This window comes from Anolis carolinensis, chromosome 1 (assembly GCF_035594765.1).
Source record: "Anolis carolinensis isolate JA03-04 chromosome 1, rAnoCar3.1.pri, whole genome shotgun sequence".
Classification (NCBI taxonomy): domain Eukaryota; kingdom Metazoa; phylum Chordata; class Lepidosauria; order Squamata; family Dactyloidae; genus Anolis; species Anolis carolinensis.
The window spans coordinates 139,916,201-139,943,889 of NC_085841.1; the positions used below are offsets into that span (position 1 = coordinate 139,916,201).

Genomic DNA, 27,689 nt, shown 5'->3' on the forward strand with positions numbered 1-27,689 from the left:
ATATATTTTGACTGCATTGTACCCTGCTTCAAAGTGTTAGGAGGGGCAAGTAACAAATCAAATTATTATTATTTTATTATGACACAGCAAACAAGATAGATATGCTGGATTTCTTATCACAAAATCACAAGTCGAACACTTCCCAAGTGTCTAGGACCGTGTGATGTATTTTCGGATGATGCGTGCAGATCCCAGTAGGGTGGCCTATTGCAGTTGGCAGATGGTAATTTTGTCAATGTCTATTGTTTCCAAATGCCGGCTGAGATCTTTTGGCATGGCACCCAAACCGGGACCACCTGCACTGGTTTCTGCCAGAGTCTTTGAAGTTCAATCTTGAAGTCCTGATAGCGGCTGAGTTTTTCCTGTTGTTTTTCGTCAATGTGACTGTCACCTGGGATGGCAACATCAATGATCCAAACCTTTTTCTTTTCTACAACTGTGATGTCTGGTGTGTTGTGTTCCAGAACTTTGTCAGTCTGGATTCGGAAGTCCCACAGTATCTTTGCATGCTCATTTTCCAATACTTTTGCAGGTTTGTGATCCCACCAGTTCTTTCCTGCTGGCAGGTGGTACTTGAGGCATAAGTTCCAATGAATCATTTGAGCCACATAGTTGTGCCTCTGTTTGTATTCTGTCTGTGTGATTTTCTTACAGCAGCTGAGGATATGATCAATGGTTTTGTCGGTTTCCTTGCACAGTCTGCATTTTGGGTCATCAGCTGATTTTTCGATCTTGGCCGTAATTGCATTTGTCCTGATGGCTTGCTCCTGGGCTGCAAGGATCAGGCCTTCTGTCTCCTTCTTCAGTGTCCCATTTGTGAGCCAGAGCCAGGTCTTCTCCTTATCAGCTTTTCCTTCAATTTTGTCAAGGAACAAATCAAAATATTATTATTATTATTATTACAGGGTTTTCTTAGCAAGATTTCTCCAAAGAGGTTTTGTGAAAGAGTGTGACTTGCCCCAGATCACCTAGTGAGTTTCCAGGGTTGAACCAGAAATTCCGAGCTGTAGTTCAGCACTCAAACCATTACAGCAGGGGTGCATCTACACAGGGGAAGGAATGTAACTGGACACCACTGGAAGTGCCATGGCTAGGTGCTATGGAATCCTTGGGAATTGCAGCTTGGCTGAATGAAGACGTTGGAAGGCAGTCCCTGTGATTCCTCGGCATTGAGCCATGGCAGTCCAAGCGGTCTCAAAGTGCATCACTTCTACAGTGCAGATGCGTTCTCATAACAAAGGACTGGCAGGGGATCCTCATGGAGTCGGCGGCCCCTTGCTGCTCGGGCGGGGAGGAGGAGAAAGAGAGCCTCTGGGTCCTCTGGGTTCAGGCTTCAAACTGGTTCCTGCTCTGCTTCGTCTCGGGCTGGGTCCCACACTTCCCCGAACATGTTGCAACTGGCCTCCCCGCCCCTGCCTTGCCCTGCCTTGCCCACAACGCCAGCAAGAGAGAGAGAGAGCGAGAGAGAGAAAGAGAAACAGAGAGAGAGAGCAGGGCAGGAAATACCTGCCAAGAGGGAGCCAGCCCTGTCTCAACTTGAAGCGGGGCTCATTCCTCTCTCCCTGGCTCTCTCTCCCTGGAAACGCACAGCCTTGCCTTCCTGTTCCTTGCGCCTTTTCCCGCGGAGACCCCTGGATCCCAAGTAAGTGTCGCTGACTGAGGAAGAGAGGGCTTCTACACTGGGAAACGAAGGCAGATGGACTCTGTTTGGACTGCCTTATCTCAGTGCTGTTGAATCATATGGGAGTTGGAGTCTTGGTGCCTCAACGAAAGACAACTCTCAAGATTCCTAGCATGGAGCCAAGGCGAAGGAAGGGGTGTCCAACTGTATTCATTCTGCAGTGTAGAGGCGCCCAAAGTTGTGGCTTTGCTTGCCCTTTCATTCATTTGTTATCCAGAGAAGGCAGGCAGGCATCCAGGGAAAAGAGGGGCAGCAAGAAAAGAACAGGGCTCCTGCTTTGAAGGGTTTGGAAAGAAAGGGATCAAGGGGAGAGAATTGCAGCTAAGGCTTCCTGTGCCTGCTGCTGCTATTATTATTATTATTATTAGTATTATTATTATTATTACTCACCTCTTCCCCAGATTGGTGCTCAGAGTGGCTCATAAATAAAAAAGGCATTGTTAAAATCCACAAACTATCTGCTATTGTATTACAATATACTGTCTAACAGTTTTTGTTCCTAGGTTATAAATGTCATTTCCTAATTGGTTCTATCATGAAAAGAAGGGGAAAAAGTTCATTCAACTACAAAACTTTGGCCTCTTCCACACAACAGTATAAAATCCCACATTATCTGCTTTGCACTGGTTTATGTGGCAGCATGGACTCTGATAACCCAGTTCATTGCAGATATTGTGTGATTTGGTATTCTGGGTTATATGGCTGTGTTGAAGGGCCCCTTGTTTTTGTGGGACATCCTGCAGCATATTTTGCTATAGTTTTTCAATACATATCTCATCCTTGGCCCCTACCACACAGCTGTATACAATCCCATATTATCTGCTTTGAACTGGAATATATGGCAGTGTGGACTCAGATAACCCAGTTCAAAACAGATAAAGTGGGATTGTCTGCCTTGATATTCTGGGTTATATGGCTGTATGGAAGGGCCCCGAGTGTCAACCAATTCAACATAGTTTGTGGCAGCCACAAAAACTGACGTTTCTGGAGTATAACAACTACTGTACTTTCAAAGTAAGTACTGCACAGTTAAACAGGAAATAACTTTCAAACCAGGAATGGATTTTTTTTCCAAATGTTGTTACATAGTGTTATTATAATCATCAACATTGCCCACCTTTCCCCCAGATTGGAGCTCAGAGTGCTTACAACCAAAAATACATAATTAAAAATCCACAAACTACCACACTTGGTGGCTGCTGCTATTATTACTATTATTATTTGATGCACAAGATTAGTACACAGCAAACAAGATCACTATGCTGCTGTTTGTATTGGTTCACACGTTGGACACTTCCCAGGTATCTAGTACTATGTGATAAATCGGTGAATAATGCATGCAGATGATGATGATGATGATGATGATGATGATGATGATTATTATTATTATTCTACTTTCTCAACTGGGATTCAGAGTGGTTAACAAAAACTACAAAATCATTGTTAAAATCCATAATATACCAAATCTGATAATGATGGCTGCTGCTATTGTTATTGTTACTTTACTTTCTCGGGCTGGGATTCAAAGTGGGTTAAGACAATTTAAAAAGCCATTGATAAAAATCATAATATGATCTCCCTGTTACTGCCTTGTGCACAATACTGGCTGTTGTTGTTGTTGTTGTTGTTACTTCCTACTTTTCCCCAGATTGGAACTCAAAGTGGTTCACACACACACACACACACACACACAAATGTCCGTAAGCAACAGTCTAGTGGTGGCAGCTGCTATAGTGATTATGATGGTGGTGATACTTTTTATCCTGCTTTCCTTTAGAGTGGTTTACAAAAATTAAAAAGACATTGTTCAAAATCCACAAACTACCAAATTTGGGGCTACTGCTGTGGTGATGATAATAATGATTTGTTATTCTGTCTTGGACTGGGATTCAAAATGGCTTACAACAATTACAAAGGCAATCTATCAATTTGGTGGTGGCAGCAGGCCCTTCACATTCAAGAGATTGTGGTGCCCCCTTTATATCACTAAATAAAATAAAATATAAAATAAAAATGTTATTTTTCAAAATGAGACAAAACAGAAATTAGAATGGAAAACAATGTATACTTCCACTTCATTTGGTTTGGAAAGTTTTCCCACTTTTTACATTTGCAAAGTCTTTTATTGTGGGAGATTCTTTTTGTGGAACTTGGTTCAGCTGCACCATTTAAGGTTTTGTAATATATGGTTGCTGGTACCATTGTGTTTGTGCGTGAGTTAATTTATGAGGACTCCATGCATTTAACTGGGTTTTCTTAGGCAAGGGATACTCAGAGGTGGTTTTGCCAGTTCTTTCTTATGAAATATAGCGGTGTCCCATGTAAGTATGATTCAGGACTGATACTGCTTAACTTCCACAATTAGACAGGATTTGGGGCTTTTTTTTTTAAAACCAAAATCATAGAATTGTCTTAGGCTGTCTGTCCCGAGCTGGAGCACTAACAACACACCAATAATTTCCCTCCATTGGAAGATGGAGTATAAATAAATACAGATTGGCATAAATCACAGTAGTATATGTATATGTGTGCCTTCAAGTCACCTTTGGACTTAGGTTTGTGTGTTTAAACTTATGTACAGTATGTGTGTACCTTCAAATTGTCTGTCAGTTTATGGTGGGCCCATGAATCTGATGGGGTTTTCTTAAGCAAGGAATACTCCTGGTTGTTTATCCAAAATTTAGCCTGAGGCACTTGATATTCACTGGTGGTCTCCTATCCAAGTACTAACCACCAGAGCCAACCCTGCTTAGTTTCAAAGATCACATTATTTGTTATTACAGTAGAGTCTCACTTATCTGACATAAACGGGCCGGCAGAACATTGGATAAGCGAATATGTTGGATAATAAGGAGAAATTAAGGAGAAGCCTATTAAACATCAAATTAGGTTATGATTTTACAAATTAAGCACCAAAACATCATGTTATACAACAAATTTGACAGAAAAAGTAGTTCAATATGTAGTAATGCTACGTAGTAATGACTGTATTTACGAATTTAGCACCAAAATATCACGATGTATTGAAAACATTGACTACAAAAATGCGTTGGATAATGCAGAACGTTGGATAAGCGAATGTTGGGTAAGTGAGACTCTACTGTATTATGTTTATTTATACCCTGCTTTTTCTTTCCACAAAGAGACTCAAAGTAGAAGGGATCAGATATTTTTTCACATCAGGAGCAACATTAGAAACTGAAAGTCGCTTCTGGTGTAAGGGAATTGGCCGTCTGCAAGGACGTTGCTCAGGGGACACCTGGATGTTTTATCATCCTGTGGGAGGCTTTTCTCATGTCCCTGCATGGGAAGCTGGAGCTGACAGATGGGAGCTCACCTAGCTCCCTGGATTTGAATCAATCTTTTGGTCAGCAGTCCTGCTGGCACAAGGATTTAACCCACTGAGCCACCAAGGCTCCATGGGATCAGAAGTCTTTATGGTATTTAGGGAAAAATTGAAACAACTATTCATTCCCCTGTCATCACAAAATATTGAGTATTGAGGCCTTGCAAAGCATGGGATGGTGTTTTATTATTATCAAAAAGTACAAATAAAAGGCATCCAGTATCTTACAGTAGAATAAACTGAAAGTAGGGATAGGGGGAAAGAAGTGACATCAGTGTATGGTTTTAATGGGATCAAGTGAGAAAACAAGGCATTTTAAAGCCAAAACTAGACTTGAAAATGCCACACAACAGGGAAAGGCTGTGGGGCATCATGGCAGCAATATTTATCCAGCTATGGCAATTTCCCTCCTGGCCACCCAAGTCGAAAGGCAACTAACACACGTTCACTGAGTTCTTGAGACACCACCAGTGAAAATCCTTCATTAATTTACTATGTAGGAGAAGGAAATTGCCAATAACAGGATCTCAGACTCCTTTCGCATGAAACAGAAACTGGTTTGTCTCAAGATTAGTATGGAAGGCAAATGTTGGTCATAGAGTATACGCATACAATTGACGTTTTTTGTTTTGTTGGAGGCATTTCAGTTACTCATTTTGCATTTGGTTTTAGAGAAAATGACAACTCCCTCTATGCGTACCTGGGAGTAGGTCCATTGCAACACAGGGCTACACTCATGGGGGTGAAAGGGTTTACATTTCTTATCTCCTTGGAGTCATCTGCATCTGACTAAAGAGAAAAACAGCAGGAGGGTAAAGTGCTTGCCTTTAGGTTCCTTTTGCTCTTCAAAAATGCACGCATCCACCAATTCTCATTTTCAGTGTGAATGGAAGGAAGGAAGCTCAGGTTTTATAAAGGAGTCAAAATACCCTAAAGGCTCCTCTCTGATCTTGGAAGCTGAGTAAGGTCAGCCTAGTTTTGTACTTCAATAGGAGACACTAAAAAATACTAAGTGCTGTAGCCTATGTATCAGAAAGGAGCTGTGAACTACCTCTGAGGCACCTTCCACACTGGCCTATATCTCAGGATCTGATCCCAGATTATCTGCTTTGTACTGGATTATATGAGTCTCCACTGCCATATAATCTGGGATGAGGATATAATCTGGGATCAGATCCTGGAGTATAGGCCAGTGTGGAAGGGGCTTTGAGTATTCATTGCATAAGAAACCCTAAGCAATTGCCATACATTGAAATATGACATGAAAGTGCACATACGTGAATATATACAGGCAGCTTGCCTTAAACATTTGGCTAATCATTTTAAAAGGCCATTCCTGAAGATAGTTCAGCAGGTTAGGATTTTCATTACTGCCAGTAATGAAAAATGGAAAGGTGGTTGACGAGAAAGGCAAGGCCTTGAAAAGTGTATTGACATTCATAGCATTTGCTGGATTTTGTTATTTTTTTCCACAGTGGGTGGAATTTCTTTTATGGACTTTGTCAATTACTTTTAAACAAGATGTTTATGTTATGGAAGGCTCAATGGAGCCAAGCTAGGCAAGTCTTCTTATCTCTTTGAAATGAGTACAGAACAGCCAGATATTAATGAAGACTCCACCTAGATATGACAAAGTTCAGTGCCTTCCAGGTCAAGTCTACTTGACCTTAATTTCACACTTTATGATTTAAGAAGTGATATCTCTAGTTTATCGAAGGGGATGGTGGAAGAGATGGGAAAGTCAGCAAGGTCTCAAAATGTAACCTGCGGTACATTGAAAATATGGGCACCACATGGATGACAACTGTATCTAGCTCCAGGATTCATTATAGCTTATTTATGTCATATACAGTACAGCACTTGCTTACAATGTTGAATATGTGCTTAAAGGATTTTATATGCATCAGTATTGATTTATGGAGTAGATAATCAACAAGAAAATATAGAATAATAGAATCATTGAGTTGGAAGAGACCACGTTAGCCATCCACTCCGTCTCCTGCCATTCAGGGAAAGCACAATCAAAGCACTCCCAACAGATGGTCAGCCAGCCTCTGTTTAAAAGTTTCCAGGAAAAAAGCTTCCACCACACTCCATGACAGAGAGTTCCACTGCTGAACAGCTCTTACAGTCAGGAAGTTTTTCCTAATGTTCAGGTGGAATCTCCTTTCCTGGAATTTGAATCAATTGCTCTGCGTCCTAGTATCCAGGGCAGCAGAATATTATTCCATTATAAGAGACCTGGTTTTCGAATACATGTGGGTAGATCCATCATGGTAGTGGTTTGGACATTGGATTATGACTCTAAAAGCCCAGGTTCAAATCCCCACTTAGCTATGGAAAACTTAAGGAAGTCAACCATTTAGCCTTCTTCAGCCTCAGAAGGAGGCAAAAGGCAAACACCCCTCTGAATAAATTTTGCCAAAAAAACCCCCTATGATCGGGTTGCCGTAAGTCAGAAACGCTTTGAAGGGGCACAGCAACAACAACAACAATGCAGGTTTTACTGCAGATTGGTATGCTTAAGACAATGGCTTTAGTCAATTTTAAAAAATTGAATTCATATGACTCAGAACACCTTCTTCATTGGCAGGTTGTTTATTTAGGATGAAGCCTTTTTAACGGGTATAGCACGTTTCCTTCTGCACTTCCAAAAGTGTCCTTGCAGAGCAGGAAGTGGATACTCTGACAACAGTAATGGCAAAAAAGATTTCTAGTTGTTTAATTGCAATGCTTCTCATTTCCTACCACTGACTATGCTTGCTAGGACTGCTGCGATTTGTAGGGTGCGTTTACCCTATAGATTTAGTGCAGTTTGATGTTACTTTAGCTGTTATGGCTCCACATATGGAGCCGCGTTGGCGCAGTGGATTAGACCCTTGTGCCAGCTTAACTGCTGACCTGAGGATCGGCAGTACAAATCCGCAAGACAGGGTGAGTTCCCATCTGTCAGCCCCAGCTTCCCATGTGGGGACATGAGAAAAGCCTCCCACAGGATGGTAACACATCCGGGCGTCCCCTGGACAATGTCTTTGTAGACGGCCAATTCTCTCACACCAGAAGCAGCTTGCAGTATTCTCAATTCGCTTCTGACACAATTAAAAAAACATGGAATCATGGAAGTTGTCATTTTACAAGGTCTTTAGCATACTTCAGTCTGTTTTCCCAAAGAGTATTAGTGCTTCACCAAACTGCAACTCCTAGGTTTCCATAGTATTGGGCCATGGCAGTTAAGGTTTTAAAGTGTCTAAAAAATAAGGGACATGCGCCTAGCCAAGGAAAGCAGTAATTCATCTCCCATGGATTCCTTCTTCCTTGCATTAATTGTAGTCTTCTTCTTAATGTAGTAGATTCCCTTAAGAGGTTTAAACTTCAAGTGAGATAGAAAGATAATGTATAGAATGGGAGCCTTATTGCACAATTGTCTTCAAGTTTACCCAGAGGTCTGACTTTTGTTTTCGGTGGGCTTAGATTTATTCTACTTGTGGATGGTGGCTTATGCCCTAAAAAAAAATTAACTGGCTATTTTCTGAATCTAGAACAATTAATTGATGTCAGTACAGTTTTAGAAAATTTTAAAAAATAAAATACTGTTCATCAAAATAGTCAACACAGTTTTGATAGGGGAAAAGTTATAACTTCATTTATTGCAAGTACAGTTTCCACCCTACTTTGCTTTTCTGAAGAAATTGGTAAGCTGGTAAGGGATGAAACAGAACTTTTAGTTGAGGTTCATTTAATGGGTATTCTATTATAAATTTTTTTCTTGGTGTCTTGGCTTTTCAGCCTGTTCCAGGGATTATTTGGGGTGAAAATATACTAGTACTAGGACAGATTGGTTTTAGCAGTAGGATTCTAAAAAAGATTAATATTTGAATCCTGCTGCTACCTGCCCTAGTATTAGGATATTCTGGTGACAGCTTTAGACACCTTTTGAGGTTTTTTGCTTTATTTGCACTGGAACAAAAAGGTGACTGTATACAGGTGTTCATCTCTTCAGTACAATTTGGTTTATCACTGTCAAGCAATTCAGTTTCTATGGGAGAAGTTTCCCACTTTAAGATGCACTGATTTCAGTCTTAGCATTGTTTTTAAGAGCAGTCCTGGTACTTTTATAATGTGATGCATTCAAACTTAGTCATTCTTTGAAGGACAGCAGCAGAATGAATTGAGGATTACATTAATTGCAACTAACATGTCCTATTGAGTTAAGTGTGGAGGTATCTACTCTTGCATGACTAAGTCTGGATACACTCCAGTTTAGTGTGAGATCACCCTTTCATAGAATCGTAGAGTTGGAATAGACCACAATGTCCATCCAATTCAACCCCTTGCCATGTAGGAAAATACATTCAAAGCACTCCCAACAGATGGCCACCCAGTCCTCTCCAGAGGAAGAGACTCCACCACACTCCCAGAGAATATATTCGATTGACAAACAATGTTTACCATCAGGAAGTTCATCCTAAATTCTTTAAACAGCTTGAAGTATCATTCACAGTTATTTCTTACAGTTTTTGGTATCTAAATGTATTCATATTCATCTCTTCCATGTGAGTTCAGTAACTACATCCTTCAATATTCCAGTTTTACTCAGCTGGGCAAAAAGGAAAGTTTTGTGCTCCAGTGCTAGGGTTTCCAGAGCGAAAATTGGATGAGGACATTTCAGGAAGTGACATTTATCATGCAACCTGGTTACAAGCCATATCAGCTTGAATTCCCTCTTCTACATAACCATTAAAGGTAAAGGCACCCTCTGCATTTTTTTACTCTGGCAACCCTGTGATCGGGTGACATATTTAGGTTATCCCATTCTGCAACCCCTGTAAGGTTTCTACAGGACATGCTGGAAATGTGCTTATTTAAGCAACAATTTCTTTCTGATATATTTGCCCTTATAGTCCAAAGATAATGTGAGTACATGTTTGTGTCATAATAAATGTGGTAAAGGAACAACAAGCTGAATGATTCGCTTTCATTAAAAAGAAGAACCACAAGGAGAAATAGAAGAAATTGTAAATCCATAAACCTATGCCTCCTGGCTGTTTTACAATAAACAAACAGTCAAAGGAGAAGATAAACTTATATTTCTTTGTAACGTAATATTTCTTGCATGAACAAGCAGGCAGGATAATTGACTGGGACCGACAGAGCTTCTTTGCCAAACTCCCAGGCTTCACACCCACGATTTGAAACTCAGTATATTCATGAAGGGTGGAGAAGCATGAAGAGCAAATTGAACTACATTGATGGCTGCTCAGTATAAAGCAAGGTAGGGTAATACAATAAAGGGCAGTGCTAGAACAAAATTCAATAGAAAATCTCAATCTGTAAGTGCAGTGAACCATAAAGTCAAAAAGGTGAAAAGCCACAAAACTTTCAAAGTGACCCAGTACCAATTGGCTCAACTGAAACCTCCCTTGACTTGCTCTAAGGACTATTATTAGTCATTTTAGTAGTCTATGGCATTCATAGGACTCTTCTCCAGCACATTTCAAGTGAGCTTATTTATTTTCGGTCTTTTTCACTATTCAGCGTTCACAACCATATGCAGAAAATGGAAATATTAGTATGGACTATTCAAAGTGACATTCCATGATAGATCCTTCCATATGAAAATATATATTATCCAGTTTCTTCACAGCTGCTCTTCCAAATTCTTGTCCTCTGATTTCTTGACTTCAACATTCCACTGAGTCAAGGAATAGCAAGTCTTTGGCTATCTTCATGTCTTCACTGTCTACTTTAAAGTTATGCACATCATCAATTGCCATTATTTTGTTTTGTTATTCAATTGCAATCCTAATTTTGAACTTCTTTGAGTTTTCTTAATAGTTGTTCTAAGGCTGGGCTACTTCTAGCATGGTGTTATCTGGTTGTCTTAAATTGTTGATATTCCATCATCCAATTTTCATACCTCATTCCTTTGAGTCTAATTTAGCTTTCTCCGATATATGTTCAGTGTATAAATCAAACATATAAAGTGAGCGACAGCCTTTCCCAGTTCTCTTGTCAGTCCAAAAGCTTTCTTCTCTTTCCCTATTCCCTTTCCCTTCGCCTTTCCTTTCCCCTCGTCTTTCCCCTTTCCCTGTCTGTCTTGCATTAATATCTTGTCTTTCTCCCAGAAAGAGCTTCTACCCTTATATAATAGACTTTTATCCTATGTATAGATTACATATCAAGGCAATCAAACATTGTGACACACCCATTGAGTTAAGCACAATCCTTAGTTTTTCATGAACTACCAAAATTGAAAGCTTTGGTGCAGTCAATAAAGTACAGAAGGGTTTTCTTCTGAATTTTTTGGTGCTCTCTCTTCTGCAACATATTTAAGCAATGTGGTCATTAGTGCTTCTTCCTTTTTCTGAAAGCAGCTTAAAGATCTAGCAGTCCTCACTCCATATGGGGTAGATATTACTGTTGTAAAACTTCAATCATTATTTTCCAGGCCTGTGAGATTAATGCAATGATTTAGGGCCCTTCTACACAACCATATAACTCAGAATATTGAGGCAGATAATTCACAATATCTGCTTTGAACTGGATTATCTGAGTCCACATCTGAGTCGTATAATCCATTTCAATGTGGATTTTATACAGCTGTGTGGAAGGGGCCCAAGTGGATATTGCAGTTTCTGCTGTCTTCTTTCTTGGAGACTGGAATACAAACTGGCTGTTTCCAACCTGTGGGTTATTGTTTGTTTTCTATATTTATTGACAGACTTTGGTTAGAATCTTTAAAGACTCTTTTTCTGAAGCTTAAAACACCTCAGTTGTAATTTTTTATATATAACATCTTATTTGTTTATCCTTGCTGTCTTGTTTTACCATTCTTTATGCACACCGTTAAAAAATGGCATGGTAGAGTCAAATCCTAGCGAATCTTGGAAGCTAAGTAGGCTCAACCTTGGCTTGTTCTCGGATGGGAGACTGCCAACAAATGAAAATGGTCTAGGGCCAGGCTATATTTCAGAGGAAGGAAGTGACAAAATCACTTCTGAGTATTCCTTCGATGAGAACAACCTATGAAATTGATGGGGTCATCATATGCCAACAGAAGAATTGTAGGTACATACAGAGATTTGCAAGAACTTTTAATATTTTTTTATTTCAATTTCAAATGGCAGAGTTTCCTCCTTATTCCAATATACTACATAGGCGTTTGAAAGCTGGAGTTGGGTGAAGGGGTATTTAAACCGTATGTCTTTAAATGATTAAGTTACATTTCATAATTTAGGGAAATAAGGAACTGGAAAAAAGAACCAACTTTAGGCTGGTAGATATTATCTAGTTGGTTTGTCAGAGTATGAGGTAAGCTTTATGTGCTAACCACTGCAGATTTAAAATCACATTGAGAATGTCCACCCCTTTGTTTGGAAAGACATAACAAATTTACTTAATTTTTTTAAAAGTACTGTAATATTAAATTCAATGTTATGTATTAAGGTGAATTCCAGTGTAGCTGAAGAACTGGAAATCAAATAAAGTGGAACTGTAATTTTTATTTCATATTGGCATTTTGAAGCCAATACTAATGAATGTTTTAGAAATACCTGTGACAGACTGGCTCTGAGCAATTCAAATTTGTTCAGTTTTGTTCTGTTCTGAATGCATATCCTACTTTATTGTCCTCATATAAATAATCACCATCTTCACTGAAATTATTGAATTTAATTTGCCTGAAAACCACTTTCATATTGGATGTATAATTATTTTTTCCAGATATCAGCTTTCACCAGCTGTTTATATGTTTGCTGTCTTAGTCGTGCATAGAGACATATAAGTAGCATACCATGGGGTTACTAGGCTGTCATTTTAAATTTTATATTAATATTCATGTTAAAAAAAAGATTGCAAATAACAAAATAACCAGATGGGAATTATTTACATTGCAACTAAAGATATGCCAAAAGTCAGTTTATGTAGGATTCTGTGTAATCCTCCTTCTGCACTAGGACTAGGACTTTGGTGTCCACAGGGGCATCCTGGAACCAAGCTGGAGCAAATATCAAGGGTCCGTTTGAGTTCACTTGATTTGTATCTTTCTTTTGGATTTGAAGTTGTTTCTGTGGAGTCATACAACTAACTAAAGTGCACAGCTTAAATCACCTTAAATTTTAAATCATGATGGCTACTAGTACAGGATAGAAACTCCTACTGACCTTCATGTATTGGTTTGCAACTCTCAGCTGTCTCTATAATTGGAATGATGAGTAACATTGGGAGTTACAGTCCAAAAACATCTAGATCAGTGGTTCCCAACCTTTTTTTTTTTTTGACCAAAGACTTCTTTGACCAGGGACCACACTCCAACATTAATACCAAAAGGGTTACAGATCAGTTTTTGGTCAAATTTAGATTTGTTTGATTATTTGGGTTGCCGATTCAGAAAACTGCATTGGAAAGACCACATCAGCTCTAGTTTCTGATACAGGACATATGCTATCTAGTAGTCACCATCTGCTTGCCCACAGAAAACCATATTTAATTATCTAGAGCTGATTTGGTCTATGTATTGCTATTTTCTGAATCAGCACCCCAAATAAACCCAGACACAGGCCTAAAAATGAAGACACCAAGACACCCCTGCTTCCAGGCACCACACAGAACAGCTCTGTTCAGCGGGAGGGAGGAGAAGGAGAAGCAGCAGCTAGGAGGCTTGTTGTAGCACCTTTCATGGGTAGTCAGCCTCTCCCCTCCCAACATCCCCATTGCCTCGGCACTATAATAGGGTTTCATGAGACCAGTTGTTCTTGTTTCATTGGGGTAGTAATGTTTTAGTTATTGGGGACCACTGATGGTCCACGGACCACAGATTGGGGACCACTGTTCTGGATGGACACCTGTTACTATCATTTTGTATCTGAAATGATGAGAAAACATAATCTTTTCAATTCCTGTATTCCACATATGATAATAACTATCCCAAACAGGTAGCTTAGCTTGATAATGTATGATAACCTCAAAATCACAGACTAAGATTTGTGGCTGAACAAAGATTCAAATGTAGATTAATCTAATTCTACACTCTAACCACTATATACTACACTATCTTTAACGACTGCAGAACCACACTAGTATAGTATTCTCAGTAAAAAAAATATTATTTCTTTCAAAGCTGTCATTACTAAAGGAGATAGCAGATGCACTTCTCTCCTTCCTGACTTCAAAGCACATAGAATGATGATAATGAAGATGGTGATGATAATAATCTCTATCTTTTCCTCCTCCTCTTCAGGAACAGATTGTGCCATTTTATGTTGTCCTTATTTTTAAGCACATCCAATAAGGTGGCAGTTCTATATCATATATTTCATTTATATGCCACCTTTCTCCCATAATGGGACCAAGATAAGTTTCTGACAGAGTCAACTATAAAACCTTTAGACTTTAAAATAAAATAAAGTAAAATCACCACATTAAAAAGTATAAGATCATTTAAAACATATACATAAATTTAAAAAGATAAATCAGTCATTCCAATAAAAAGCTCTCCTGCTTGCACAATAATAAGTGTGCAAAACAAAAAGGTCTTTGAATGCTGGAAAGCAGGAAGGGGGCCAGTTTAGCTTCCTGTGGAAAGGCGTTTTAAACATGGGAGCAGCCATTGAGAAAGTTTTTCTCCTATCCTCACCAAGACTGTGATGGAAGGGGATCCAAAAGCAAGCATTCTTAGATCTTAGAGCCCCGATCTTTATACAAGGAGATACAGTATTTCAGATAGTCTGCATTTAAACCATGTAGCCGTTATTAGGCCATGACCTGCATTTTGAATTGGGCATGGAAATGACACAATTGTTTTAACAAGAGTTATCTTCTCCCTGGGTCGGCATTCTGACTGTGGCATTTTGAACTCGTTGAAGTTTCTGAATACAGTAGAGTCTCACTTATCCAACATAAAGGGGCCAGCAGAACGTTGGATAAGCGCATATGTTGGATAATAAGGAGGGATTAAGGAAAAGCCTATTACACATCAAATAAGGTTATGATTTTACAAATTAAGCACCAAAACATCATGTTATAAAACAAATTTGACAGAAAAGGTAGTTCAATACACAGTAATGCTATGTAGTAATTACTGTATTTACAAATTTAGCACCAAAATATCACGATGTATTGAAAACATTGACTACAAAAATGTGTTGGATGATCCAGAACATTGGATAAGCGAGTGTTGGATAAGTGAGACTCTACTGTAGTTTCCAAAGGGAACACCATGTAGACTGTGTTAGAATAGTCCAAACAGGATGTAATCAAGTCTTCATAGCTAGATGTGATATCTCAAGGAATGGGTGCAGCTGGCGCACAAGTTTTAGCTGTGCAAATGCACTCCTGGCCACTTCTGAAACCTGGACATCAAGATTTAGGATTGATGCCAGGAAAAGACCCAAGTGGCTCAGAGATTTCAAGGGCAGTCTAAATCCAGCCAACATAGGCAGAATCCCTATTCCTTGACTGACCAGAAGCAGCTCTGTTTGCCTGGAATTAAGACCTAGTATAGGGTACACTTTTGATTAAGTCTGAGTTGGATTATGTCCTATAGTGGAAGGATCTGTTATAGGTTGAGCTGATGTTGCACTGCTGCCAGGTGTTGTGGATTTAACATCTGCACAGTAGAAGAGAAATTGGTATTTCATATAGGCACACCTCAGTTAACAGAATAAGTGTGTTCCTGGGCATTGCTTCACTAGATTTGCACCAGGGGTAGACATAACATGGAAAGGATAAGGATACATTTATATACCAAAAAAATGTATACATGTATACATGTACACGTTTCCATAATTTTTTAAAAAATTCAAAATTAACTATATACATATATTGCAATCAACAACAACAATTTATTGATTAGCCAGTTGGCCTTATCAAAGACAGACAATACAAAAACAACATACAACATACATCTATATATTGAATTAAAAAAGTAGGTCAAGTAAACTTTGCGTAAAATTTGTGTGTGACCAAATTTTTAATTTTGTTTTATACAAGTGACAAGCAAAAAGTAAAAAATTACATTAATTAGCAAAAAGGTACATTGCAACATTGTAACAAATCCTTTCCTTCCTTCCTCTCATTTGTGAACCCACCACTGCTCACTGTGAATCCATTTTTTTAACCTTCTAGAGACCACTCAAAGACTTCTTCCCAAAAAATGCATCCAGTGATGATTTTTTATTTTGTCAACTTACACTTACGATTTCCATTCCGGTGCCCAGGGTTACAGATCTATTTTTAAAAACCTTGCTGGGATTTCTGGTCAGGCAAGCATAAATGTCTTTCCCTTTTCTCTCTGCGTTACTATTCATGTAAGTAATTTTGGGAACAGCTATTTACTTTCCCCAGATCAGTCTAAGGAGAATCCCATTGTTTCCTAGATTGAGATTTTATTGAATAGTTCACTTCAGAAATGCTCCTCCAGCTCAACACTGAAAGTTTGTGTTTCTCCAGCTCTTCTAGTCCTAATCCTACCAAAACATCAACAAACAAAAACAAAGCAAAAAATATGACTAGAACTGTCTCAACCTGTGGGTTCCCAGGTGTTTTGGCCTACGACTCCCAGAAATCCCAACCAGTTTACCAGCTGTTAGGATTTCTGGGAGAAGGCCAAAACTTCTGGGGACTCACAGGTTGAGAACCACTGAACTAGAAAGAGGTCTGGGAGTGTAAAAAGATTGTAAAATGGAGCTTCTTTGTCAGAGGATTTGTTGACTGAGATATGCCTGAACCATTTTAGTTAATTAGTCATTCGAATGCATATGTATCCTGGTATGTGGGATGTTGGGGTTGGAATTGGATGTAGAAAACAGGATCTTTGCCACATCTGCGTAAATGGGGATGTCATTTGTTGAGAATGTGTGAAGGAATGAGGTCCTGCCTGGTGATATCTAATCCTGTGGTTTCATTATTATTTTTAAGCACTCCCTGACTATGGTTAGACATTTCACACAAATGAACAAATTGAACCTGAATGTAGATAAAATTGTGGTCATGATGGCTGGCACCACAGTGTAGTAGATTATAATACTGGCTAAAAATGTGGTTTCTGTTTCCTAAATTTGCTGTTTCCTCTCTTCTAGCTTTTAGAATAAATTCTGATTACTGCAGAATTTATATGTACATATGTGACTTCAAATCACACATTGCAACTTCACTTGCACTTGAGAAATCATTCAAAGCTGCAGCTGGTACAGAATGCAGACATTTGCTGTGCTTAGACCACAGGTGTCAAACTCGAGGCCTGCAGGCCAAATCCATGCCATGTCATTTTATGTGGCCCTACAACTCCTGCATTCCTCATTATTAGAAATCATGACTACAGCTGATGGGAGTTTTGATACAGTAACACCTGGAAGGCTGTAGTTTGTTTTGTTCAGTCAGGATAGTGGGATTTGAATTTTAATACAAGGCTTGTGGACATGATTGCGGACTTTACAATATCCTTTATCTTTCCCCAGCCACAAGAGCCACAAGTGCTGTTGGGCTGCAATTCTCATTATTTGTGGCAGATATTCAGAAGTGATGGGAGCTGTCATTCAATGACATCTGGAGACCCAAATTGGTTAAAACTTAAGAGCACAGTACACTATGTAAAATTATTATAGTTGGTAGTCTGCATCCCTAGATTCTTCATCCATGGTTTCAATGGCTCTTTGAAGTCAACCATAAAGCTTATGTGGCCTTCAGTGAAAATGAGTTTGACATCTCTGGCTTAGATGTAGTTCTGAACCAGAATGAAGAAGCCATGGCTCTCCAGATTCTCTTAAATATCCAGCCCACTATCTCAGCTACCATCCATATTGACTGGGGCTCAACATTATCTAGGAAGCCACAGCCCTCAGCTGTTAGTCTGTAACTTCCCTCTTCTCCAGTCAGCTTTCCAATATATATAAATAATAAATTATTTAACTTATATAGGCCTCATCTTTATATGGCACCCTTCTTAGTTTCCATCTTGGTTATTTTGATGAGTAAGATTATCACATTAACCTTCATAACTAGAGCATTGCTATGGTATCTCCTCATGAGATACTGAAGGCAAACATTTGGTGACTGCTGATTTTTAAAATAATTTATTCTGCCGTTCTGCGACCTAGAATTGAGCTAGAGTACCTGATGTTTACCAACCAAGAATCTACCAATGAAGGGAGGAACTTCATTTCAAAAACCTACTTTATCTGTAGATCCACTAAATAACCTGTGCTCGTGGAAGCTTATTGGTGTGTCTGCTTTGCTCATTCACCAACTTTCCCACACATTCAAAAGAGGGTGCAAGTACTTATGTCCAGTTATCCAGTTTGCCTATGTCAAAATGTAACATAATTCCATCTCAAGAGAACCTGAAAGAAGAAGCACCTCTCTCTACTCTCTCAGTGCTCCTTTAAGGAGAAGCGACAAAGAATCGCCACCATTATTTTCCACCCAGGAAAGGCCATAAGTGTCACTGCAGTAAATATAGTATAGAGGGAATGGCATTACAATGGAGATAGTATAGGGGGATTTGAGCTTCTTTTTGATTCTCCTGGGACAGGCAAAGCTCATGCCTATCATCATTCAGAGAAGGTGATGATTATTTTTGGAAAAGGGCTAAGGTTGCTGTTAGCCATAGCTACGAACAACGCTGGCTCTTCGGCTTAGAAATGGAGATGAGCACCAACCCCCAGTTGGACATGACTAGACTTAATCAATACCTACAGTACTAGTATTGATCTGTGGATAAGCAAACACAAGTATTTTCAGTCAATTTTTTAAAGTAAAATCCCTAGACTTATACAGGCGTATACATAGCAATTCTAATAGTCAACTAAGTAATCATATTTTCTTAATTGGTTACTTGTTGCAATGTTAATTGAAAGAGAGCAAATTTTAAATGTGAATATCTGCTTTCTGTATATAAAGAATTGAAAAGAATCTAGGCATTTGCTTAGCACTCAGCTACTTTGAAGTTCTGGCCTCATCTTTGTACAACAGCCATGTTTGTTCAATAAACCAGCAACACTACAAATACAAGTTGCTGCTTTCAAGAACAGGGCAGGTACCTATTATCACTTTGCTGATTACGTATTTGATTCAAGGTGTGGGAGAAGAACATTCTTCAGAGTTGGTGTATTAATTATTCATGGAAGTCGTGTAGGTTGATTGAAGATGCAAGCAGAAAGTGGATTAGATCAGCATGGGAAAAACTGGTTGATAAACTTATAGACAGGTTTGGTATAACTGCAGATGAGGTGTGTACTGTATCTTTTTTATAGCCAGCATGCACACCAGCATGAGAAAGAAAGAAAGGGGGGGGATTGAATTTTGCAGCATAATTAATTGACGTCTAATCTCATTGAAGTGTGTTTGTACATTTAAATTTCCGTTTTTACTGGCTCAATGGCATTCTCAAAGCAACAACATAGATGTGTGTTTTTTAAAAGGGGAAAAAGAAAAAGGCTAAATAAAACATACAGAAAGATGTGATTACCAAGAACATAAAAATGCTCTGTGGAGGCCATTCTACTCCTTCCCTGGGCAAAATGCTTATTTAATGCCTGGGTTACAATGTAGTACATTCATTGTGATTATAGGTAGAGGACAGCTGTGAAAGTGCAAAACTGTAAATACAAAAATGGTGGGTTTTTTTCTACTGAGATGACACATTTTTGGTCATCTATTATAACTATGGTCAACCTCAACTGGAAGTTAACTATAGTGTCTCACTGGAGGATCTTCTAGATATACCTAGAGATAATGTTTTAATCAAATCCACAGATACAGTATTCACAGCATTTATATTCCGCCCTTCTCAACCCGAAGGGGACTCACTTATCCAACATAAACGGGCCAGCAGAAGGTTGGATAAGCGAATATGTTGGATAATAAGGAGGGATTAAGGAAAAGCCTATTAAACATCAAATTAGGTTATGCTTTTACAAATTAAGCACCAAAACATCATGTTATACCACAAATTTGACAGAAAAAAATAGTTCAATACACAGTAATGCAATGTAGAAATTACTGAATTTACGAACCTGCACCAAAATATCATGATGTATTGAAAACATTGACTATAAAAAAGCGTTGGATAATCCAGAACGTTGGATAAGCGAGTGTTGGATAAGTGAGACTCTACTGTAATCAAATTCACAAAACTCAAACCTGCAAATGTGGCAGTGAATAAATTGGTTTAAACTTTTCTCAAACTTTTTCAGCCGTGGAACCCTTTTTGAAGCAAGAGTTTCTTGTGGAGCCCAAGAAATGTTTATATTATATGTTATATTATATATAATGTATGTATAGCAGGCATGGGCCAGACTAGTGACAGATGGATGGAGCGTGTTTGTGTGAACTAATTAAAACAGTGCAAAACATTTACTGTATTTAAAACGGAGAACAATTTTAACCAACATAAACTTGACAGTATTTCAGGGGAAGACCCCCCGGGGCCATCCAGTCCAACCCCTTTCTGCCATGTAGGAAAAACGCAATCAAAGCACCCCCAACAGATGGTCATCCAGTCTTTGAAATAATAATAATAATAATAATAATAATAATAATAATAATAATAATAATAATAATAATAGCAGCAGCAGAAACCCCATAGGAGTTGGGGTGCCTGTGGTGCCCCTGAGCACCTCTCGCAGAGAGAGCCCCAAGGGGCCCCCAGAGCACAGTTTGAGAACTGGTGTGTTAAACAGTGATGAAGCAGATTGTTTTTTCTTTTCTGTTTCATGACATTTCTCAACAATATTGAAAACAGCTCATATATTGTTATGTATGTTTTGACTGCTATTCATCTTTTTTATATATTAGGTACATTCCATAGCTCATGAATGGAAGTCTGACAATTTTTGCCATTAAAGAACTGCAAGAATGGAAACCTCATCTCTGCTGTCGTCTTTGAACGATGAATGCAGATCGGACAACTATCTTGAGCCACATTACAAGGAATGTTACAGGCTGGCCATTGATGCACTGATTGAAGGTGGTTCTGAGGCTTACCAAGAATTCCTTGCCAAGGAAAGATGTTCAGAGTTCCTTGCAGATGATGAGATAAATTATATACTAAGCACTGTTCAGAAACTCCCCCAAAACACAATTTATGCTACTGACAATACGATTGATGATGCCTCTTCATCGGGAACATATTGGCCCATGGAATCAGATGTGGAAGCTCCTAACCTTGACTTGGGTTGGCCTTATGTGATGCCTGGGATTTCTGGTGGTACAAATATTGAGCTGCTCTTCCATCCTCCACGGATACAACCCTTCACAATAAAGGAAACTATTCGAAAGATGATAAAAGAAGCAAGAAAGGTAAAAAAAAAATGGAAATAATATCGATCATAATGTAATTGGGAATTGCAATCTAACTATTCTGTGGGATATTTTATATATTGTTTTGCTTGAAATGCTTCTAAACATCTGGAGGATTTTTGTGAAAGGCTCATGAGATTATATCCAGCATTCTTTCAAGGAAAAAAAATGTTGACAAGAAAACATACAAAGGATTGAGACATGTAACAGGAAGTGGGGGGGGGGGGAGGAAGAAATTTTGGGGCAAATCATATGTTATATTGGAGTTCCCAATTTAAGATTCATTGTGTAGACAATGTTTTGAGAGAAGTTAGTGGGATGCCCTACAGCATGGTGGGGAAATGGAAACGTTTCACAGACTGTGGTACCAGGCCAAATGTGTAGTGAAATGATGGCTGCTTTCACACACACAAAAAAAGATAATTATACCAGGAGCTCCAAATTAGATTGATATTTGCTTATTTGACTGAATAATGAAAATACAGATTGTGTATCCCTTATCAGAAATGCTTTAGACCAAAAGTGTTTTGGATTTCGGATTACCAGTATTTGCATGTACGTGCATATCTTGGAGATGGAACCCATGTCTAAATACAAAAGTTACTTATTTTTCATGTACTGTACATCTTATACACATAGCTTAATTTTATATGCAATACTTTCAATAACTGTGTGAATGAGCAAAGTTTGTGTACACTGAACCATCAGAAGGGAAAGACATCGCTATATCAACTATTCTTTTAGATTTTAACATTTAACATTTAACATTAACACTTTTAGATTTTTAAATTCTTGGTAAGGTATGTCCAATCTGTACCTGTAACTCCTTTTGATTTCTGTGGAGTTTGATTTCTGTTGGAAGATGAAAGCAAGAAATTGTAATACAGGAAGACAGGCCTGTAGCCAGGATTTTGATTCTGGGGCGGGGGGGGGGGGGGGGGAGCTGGGACTTTTGTTTGGGGGGGGGGGCTGAGTTTGAGTGAGAGAGGATCTACCCTAGCAAACCTTTTCTATCGTTATACCAATACCCCCATGCATATGGGATATATTGAGCATGGTGATCAGATCATGATATGAATAAACATTACAGTTTAAATAATAGATGTAAGGTCTTCTTGTGGACCACCCAGAGAATTTCGAGGGGGGGCGCCCCCTCCCCCCCCAGCTATATGCCTGCAGGAAAAGGTAGGCCAGTTGTATTCATCATACATATTGGTATTATTCATTCTTTGTTGTTATTCCTTCATACAAAAGAAGCAAATGCCACTGTATTCATATTGGTCATGCAAAATATTACTCATATGTAGCTCTATAAATACGACAGTTTCCCTATCAATGTCTGTTCTAGTTTCAGCTTTGCAGTTTTATTTATTTAATATCTTTCTCCTTGCCATGTGGTGGCTACTTTAAATATCCGAACTAATATGAAGGGCCATATGCTTGTTTTGCTAACTTCCTAAAAATACAAAGCCTTACTCAAGATGTTGTTGCTTACTCCCATCCAAGCATAATTATCCAAAGTACTGGTAAAATGTGTAAAAATTGTCTTTTGCAGTATATCTTGTGCTTTGTTTAACCCCAGCATCCCTTGCTGTAATATTCTGAAAGACGGGACCACATTCTTCCCTTTTGTGTTTCTACATACATACACAAGACTTCCCTTCTATTTCCTCCCACAAGAGCTTTATTTATTTCACTGGGGGATATTGAGCAAATATACTTTCTTGACTGTCAGTTGCATATTTGAAGACACTTCTCTATGAAAACACATTTCTCTGTCAAAAGAAATGGCCTTTATTGTAGAAAGGAAAATGAAATAATCTGAAGGAGACTTTTCAGGGTTTTGTGTAAAAGCAAACAGCTTGCCAGTAGGATAAGTGTGCAAATTCCTTATGCCTACCATAAAATACTTAGCAATGACATTATTTTATACTGCGATGTTTGGATAGAAAAACTGTGCTAATCTGAAGGACTTTATCCACGCAATAGTAATTAATCAACCCAAATGCCGGGATGGATTGTCTTCTAGTTGAGATCATTTCCTTAAACAGTAAATACTGTATTTATCAACCATGACATTGATTGCTGGATAAGGAAAATGACAACAGTCTTTTACTGACACTGGTGTTTAATTACAGCTTTGCTTGATAGTTGTGAAAAAAAATGCTACTAAAACCTGCTTGTTTTATACTCTGATGAGTTGATGGTTATTCCAGTAGTGGCACAGACTGTGAGATTTGAAAGACGTATACATCCAATTGTTCCTAGTTTACTTTTGTAAAAGACATTTTCAAGAAGAGTTAGGGTATCTCTATAAATTCTTCTCTGCCTTTTCTTTTGCCATCACAGAGCTCTGACATGCTTCAGAAGAGCACTTGAACATAGACAAGAATAATGTATTGTCATATGCTTTCTGCAAGACAACATTAGATGTTCTAACTGCTGGCCTTGATCCTACTGAACACAACTCAATATTTTATCTTTTGTGGCAGAAGAGCAAACATAGATTTGAGATTTGGTATGTGGAAACAATAGGCATTTTACAAAGAATAGGACTATGGATGTTGCCTTTAGTGCAGTTTCACAGATGCCGCTCATGCAACTACAGATCATCTGTAAAAAGGCTTTTTAAGCCTCTTTCACTTGTGACCCCTTTGTGCTCGATAATTTTTATGTGACCCTGAGTAGATAAGTATATAATAAATCAGCATTTGCAAGGCTAATTTGCTAAACAGACTGATTGTCCTTTTTATGAAGAACAGCTGAAGCATTTTTTACAAAGTCGACTATAAATACTGCATATTGTTGCTAACAGATTCATGTAAATGGTTGTTGATCAGAAACTTTTTACTGTGGCCAATTTTTTGTGACCCCCAACATTGAGCTAAAGGGACTCTATTTTAGGTTGGGACCCATCGTTTAAGAAGCAGTGATATAAATTATAACTTCAAAACCTGTTCCACTTTGCAAAAACATATGCCTGATTTCTGTAAGTATTTTGCAAATGAATTGTGTGTCGTGCAGTGGTGAGATAGATACTAGAGCAGTGGTTCTCAACCTGTGGGTCATCAGATATTTTGGTCTTCAGTTCCCAGAAATCCTAACAGCTGGTAAACCAGCTGGGATTTCTGAGAGTTGTAGGCCAAAATTCAGTGTTGCACAGGTAAACAATAAAACACATCTTATCAAAATACAAACATTCTAAACATATAAGCATATCAATCAAGCAAGCAAGCAAATTAAAACCAAATAAAATGCCATTGAGTTATAGCACAAACTGGGAGATGTTTGGAAACAGTGACTGGACTGACAAGAGGAAAGCATATGACACACGCCATGTTCATTCTGTCTGCTGTTATTTCCAGTTTTCTGAGAAATTAGTACAATAAAAGGGAATGGGATAACCTTCAAGGACATAACAACAGTTGTCTGAATCCCCATCTATACGGACATGTAATGCAGATTGAACTGCATTGAACTGGATTATGAGTCTACACTGCCATATAATTCAGTTCAATTTGCATTATAATGACAACTTAGATGGGGCCTGATTTACTCTTTAATCTATTTTTGAAAAGGTAATTCTCAGTTCAATAATAAGTAAGATATGATAACTTCTATTACTGTTTTTGCTATTATTATAATTTCATTTTATTTATATTTTACCTTTCTCTCAAAGCTGGAGCTCAATTTGCAAGAAATTAAAACAGTTACAGTTGCTACTGTAAGTTAAGAACTCAAGAGAAACCTCAAACTCTACAAATGGCAATTATATAAATACAAGCTTACACTGTTCATTCAGTACAGTGGTAGAGCTGGTGCCTGTGGAGGAAGCATCTCAGACACCATAAGAGTTATTATTTCATGAAGCTTTAACAAAGAAACCAAACTTTTATTCTCTGTTTTCTTGAATCGTAAAATTGCTTATTGTGATTAAGGTGGAAAGTAACTACCATATAATGCAGTTTGAAACCTTTCATCAGTTTTAAAGGTGATATTAAGAACATCTGTGAAAGACACCTTCTGTTCTGTCACACGCTGGGCCTGTGACTGATTGTCTATTATATAGGACGTACGCTTTACGCCCAGCGGGAAGCCAGGGTGCTTAAAGAAAGGTTGTTGAGGAATTTCCCTGAAAAGATGGCCTTGAAGTCTTTAAAGAAATAAAGTCTTTATTGACAAACAAATAATAAATCTTCAAGGAGTCTTGTCCCCACAGGACAGGCAATAGGCTTTGAATAACTGTGAAAACCCTCTTATAACCCCTCCCAGGCTATCTGTTATCTGGGCCTAGCTGGTGTGGGACCCACTGCCAACTCCCAAGTGCGTCTGGTTGTTGAGTGGACCTACCAGCCAAGGCTTTCAGATGTTTCTGTGCTGTTATTCTGTATCCTCAGACGGTCAATATCCCTGGTGTTCTTTAACCCTGGTGCTCTTTAACCCTGGTGCTCTTGAAATATGAAGCTTTTTACGGGACGAGCTGGTCTACGTCCTATAGCTGAGCTTCATAAGTGAGACTAACTTAAAAATCGCTCCTTCCCTCCCAGAGCCCTGAACAAAGGGCGGAACCAAACTTAATGGTGATTGACAGGTGGCCTGTCCTATGATTGCAAAACTTTTGCAGAAAGAAAATAAAGCTGAAGTTTCTGGTACAGCTGTACCAGCACACCTTCCATATGGTGTTATGTAACTTATGAGGGAAAGAGATGAAGGCGATTAAAAAAAAGATTTTTAATCACAAAGTTATAATTGTGAAATCTTGTGGAAACTTGCACAACTTCCATTCCATATCCAACAGAAGACATGCTGTTAGCCCCAGCTTCTGTCAACCTAGCAGTTGGAAACATGCAAATGTGAGTAGATCAGTAGGTACCACTCTGGCTAGAAGGTAACAGCGCTCGATGTAGTTATGCCAGCCACATGACCTTGGAGGTGTCTACAGACAATGCTGGGTCTCTGGCTTAAAAACTGAGATGAGCAACAACCCCCAGAGTCAGACACAACTAGATTTCTTGACAGGGGATAACCTTTACCCTTACCTTAAACATCAAAATGTTATTTATTAAATTATATATTTGATTACAAACACATTTTTGTTTTCTCACATGACTACCACGTATTATCTTGCTCACTGTAACATAGGGTGCATCTACACTGACCACTCAAGGCAGGGTAAAGCAGACAGAAGGGGAAGCAATTTTAATGTGGGGAGATGACACATGGAAACCTGGAAGCTAGTTTAGCCCTGATAGTGCTTATACATACCACAGATGATGGCTTCAACCTGGTTCAGGATCTGAAGTATCCCTGGTAAGGAATCGGGGTTTTCTTTCACCATGGGTCCCTTAATCGGTGTCACCTTGCAATGTGGTTTTACACTGAAGTACACTGATGTGCATTATATTCCCTAATTTGGAATATCCCTTGGGTTTTACTATCCTGGATTAAAACCTTTAATGCTGCATGCATCCACCACCAGCATTTTTAAGCACCATGTCTGTAAGATGTCTTCAATCCACATTAAGTGGTCAGTGTAGATGTACCCATAGAATGCCCATAAAATCTTCATTTAATTCATCTCAACCACTTTTTGTCTCATCCAAAATCATTTGCATTTTCTCATGTCTCTTCTTATTCCGTTATAGAAAACACTTTCCCCTGAATTGTTTGCTCACATTCCACACCATTCTGATATCTCTGCCTTTGACATCTTAATTGTGTTCCAGTAAGTTTCCTGTATTTTGTTCTGTATGTTATAAAATACTGCCTTAATAACTATTTGCTGTTGCAAATGATTATTCTCGTTATTGAGTATACCATGTGAATTTGACATTCCATCAGTGTAATATGACTTTATCATACCTGGTTATTAAATATTCACATGAGTTTTATTAGCTCCTATTTAAAATGTTTGTGTATTTGTATGGGATTAATATACATAAAGATGCACAGAGGCTATTTGAGTGTATAGCACCTAGAATGTGTTGATGACAGTGTACATTTAATGTAGTCTCAAATCTTGCAAAGGTAGCATTACAGATACATAATGCAAATCTGTACATGACAGAGCCTTAAATGAAATACCTGAATGTGGTCATTCTCCATGGCTGTTTTTTTTTCTTTTTTCTTTTCCTTAAAGCAAAGAAAGTAGGCCCATCCAGGGAGTTGATAGATCAGCTAAGACTGGAAAGCAGGTTATGCTAGTTCAGAGCCGATGATCTCTTAAAACTGGGACTTTTCCAGATTTTAGTTTATGTTCTATATACTGTATATACTCGAGTATAAGCCTAGTTTTTCAGCCCTTTTTTAGGACTGGAAAAAAAAACCTCCTGGGAAGCAGCAATACAATATTAAAATATTTTATTT

At 38.5% G+C, this 27,689-nt stretch overlaps 1 protein-coding gene across 1 annotated transcript in view; it reads left to right on the top strand.

The window, feature by feature from the left end:
• Positions 1-1,318: 1,318 nt before the first annotated feature.
• fam83b (family with sequence similarity 83 member B) overlaps positions 1,319-27,689 on the top strand; it is a 67,164-nt gene continuing 40,793 nt past the window's right edge. Inside the window, exons 1-2 of the mRNA XM_062983066.1 lie at positions 1,319-1,642; positions 20,820-21,323. Of these exons, the coding sequence (XP_062839136.1) occupies positions 20,880-21,323 (444 nt within the window). The 5' untranslated portion in view covers positions 1,319-1,642; positions 20,820-20,879. The remainder of the gene's footprint in view (positions 1,643-20,819; positions 21,324-27,689) is intronic.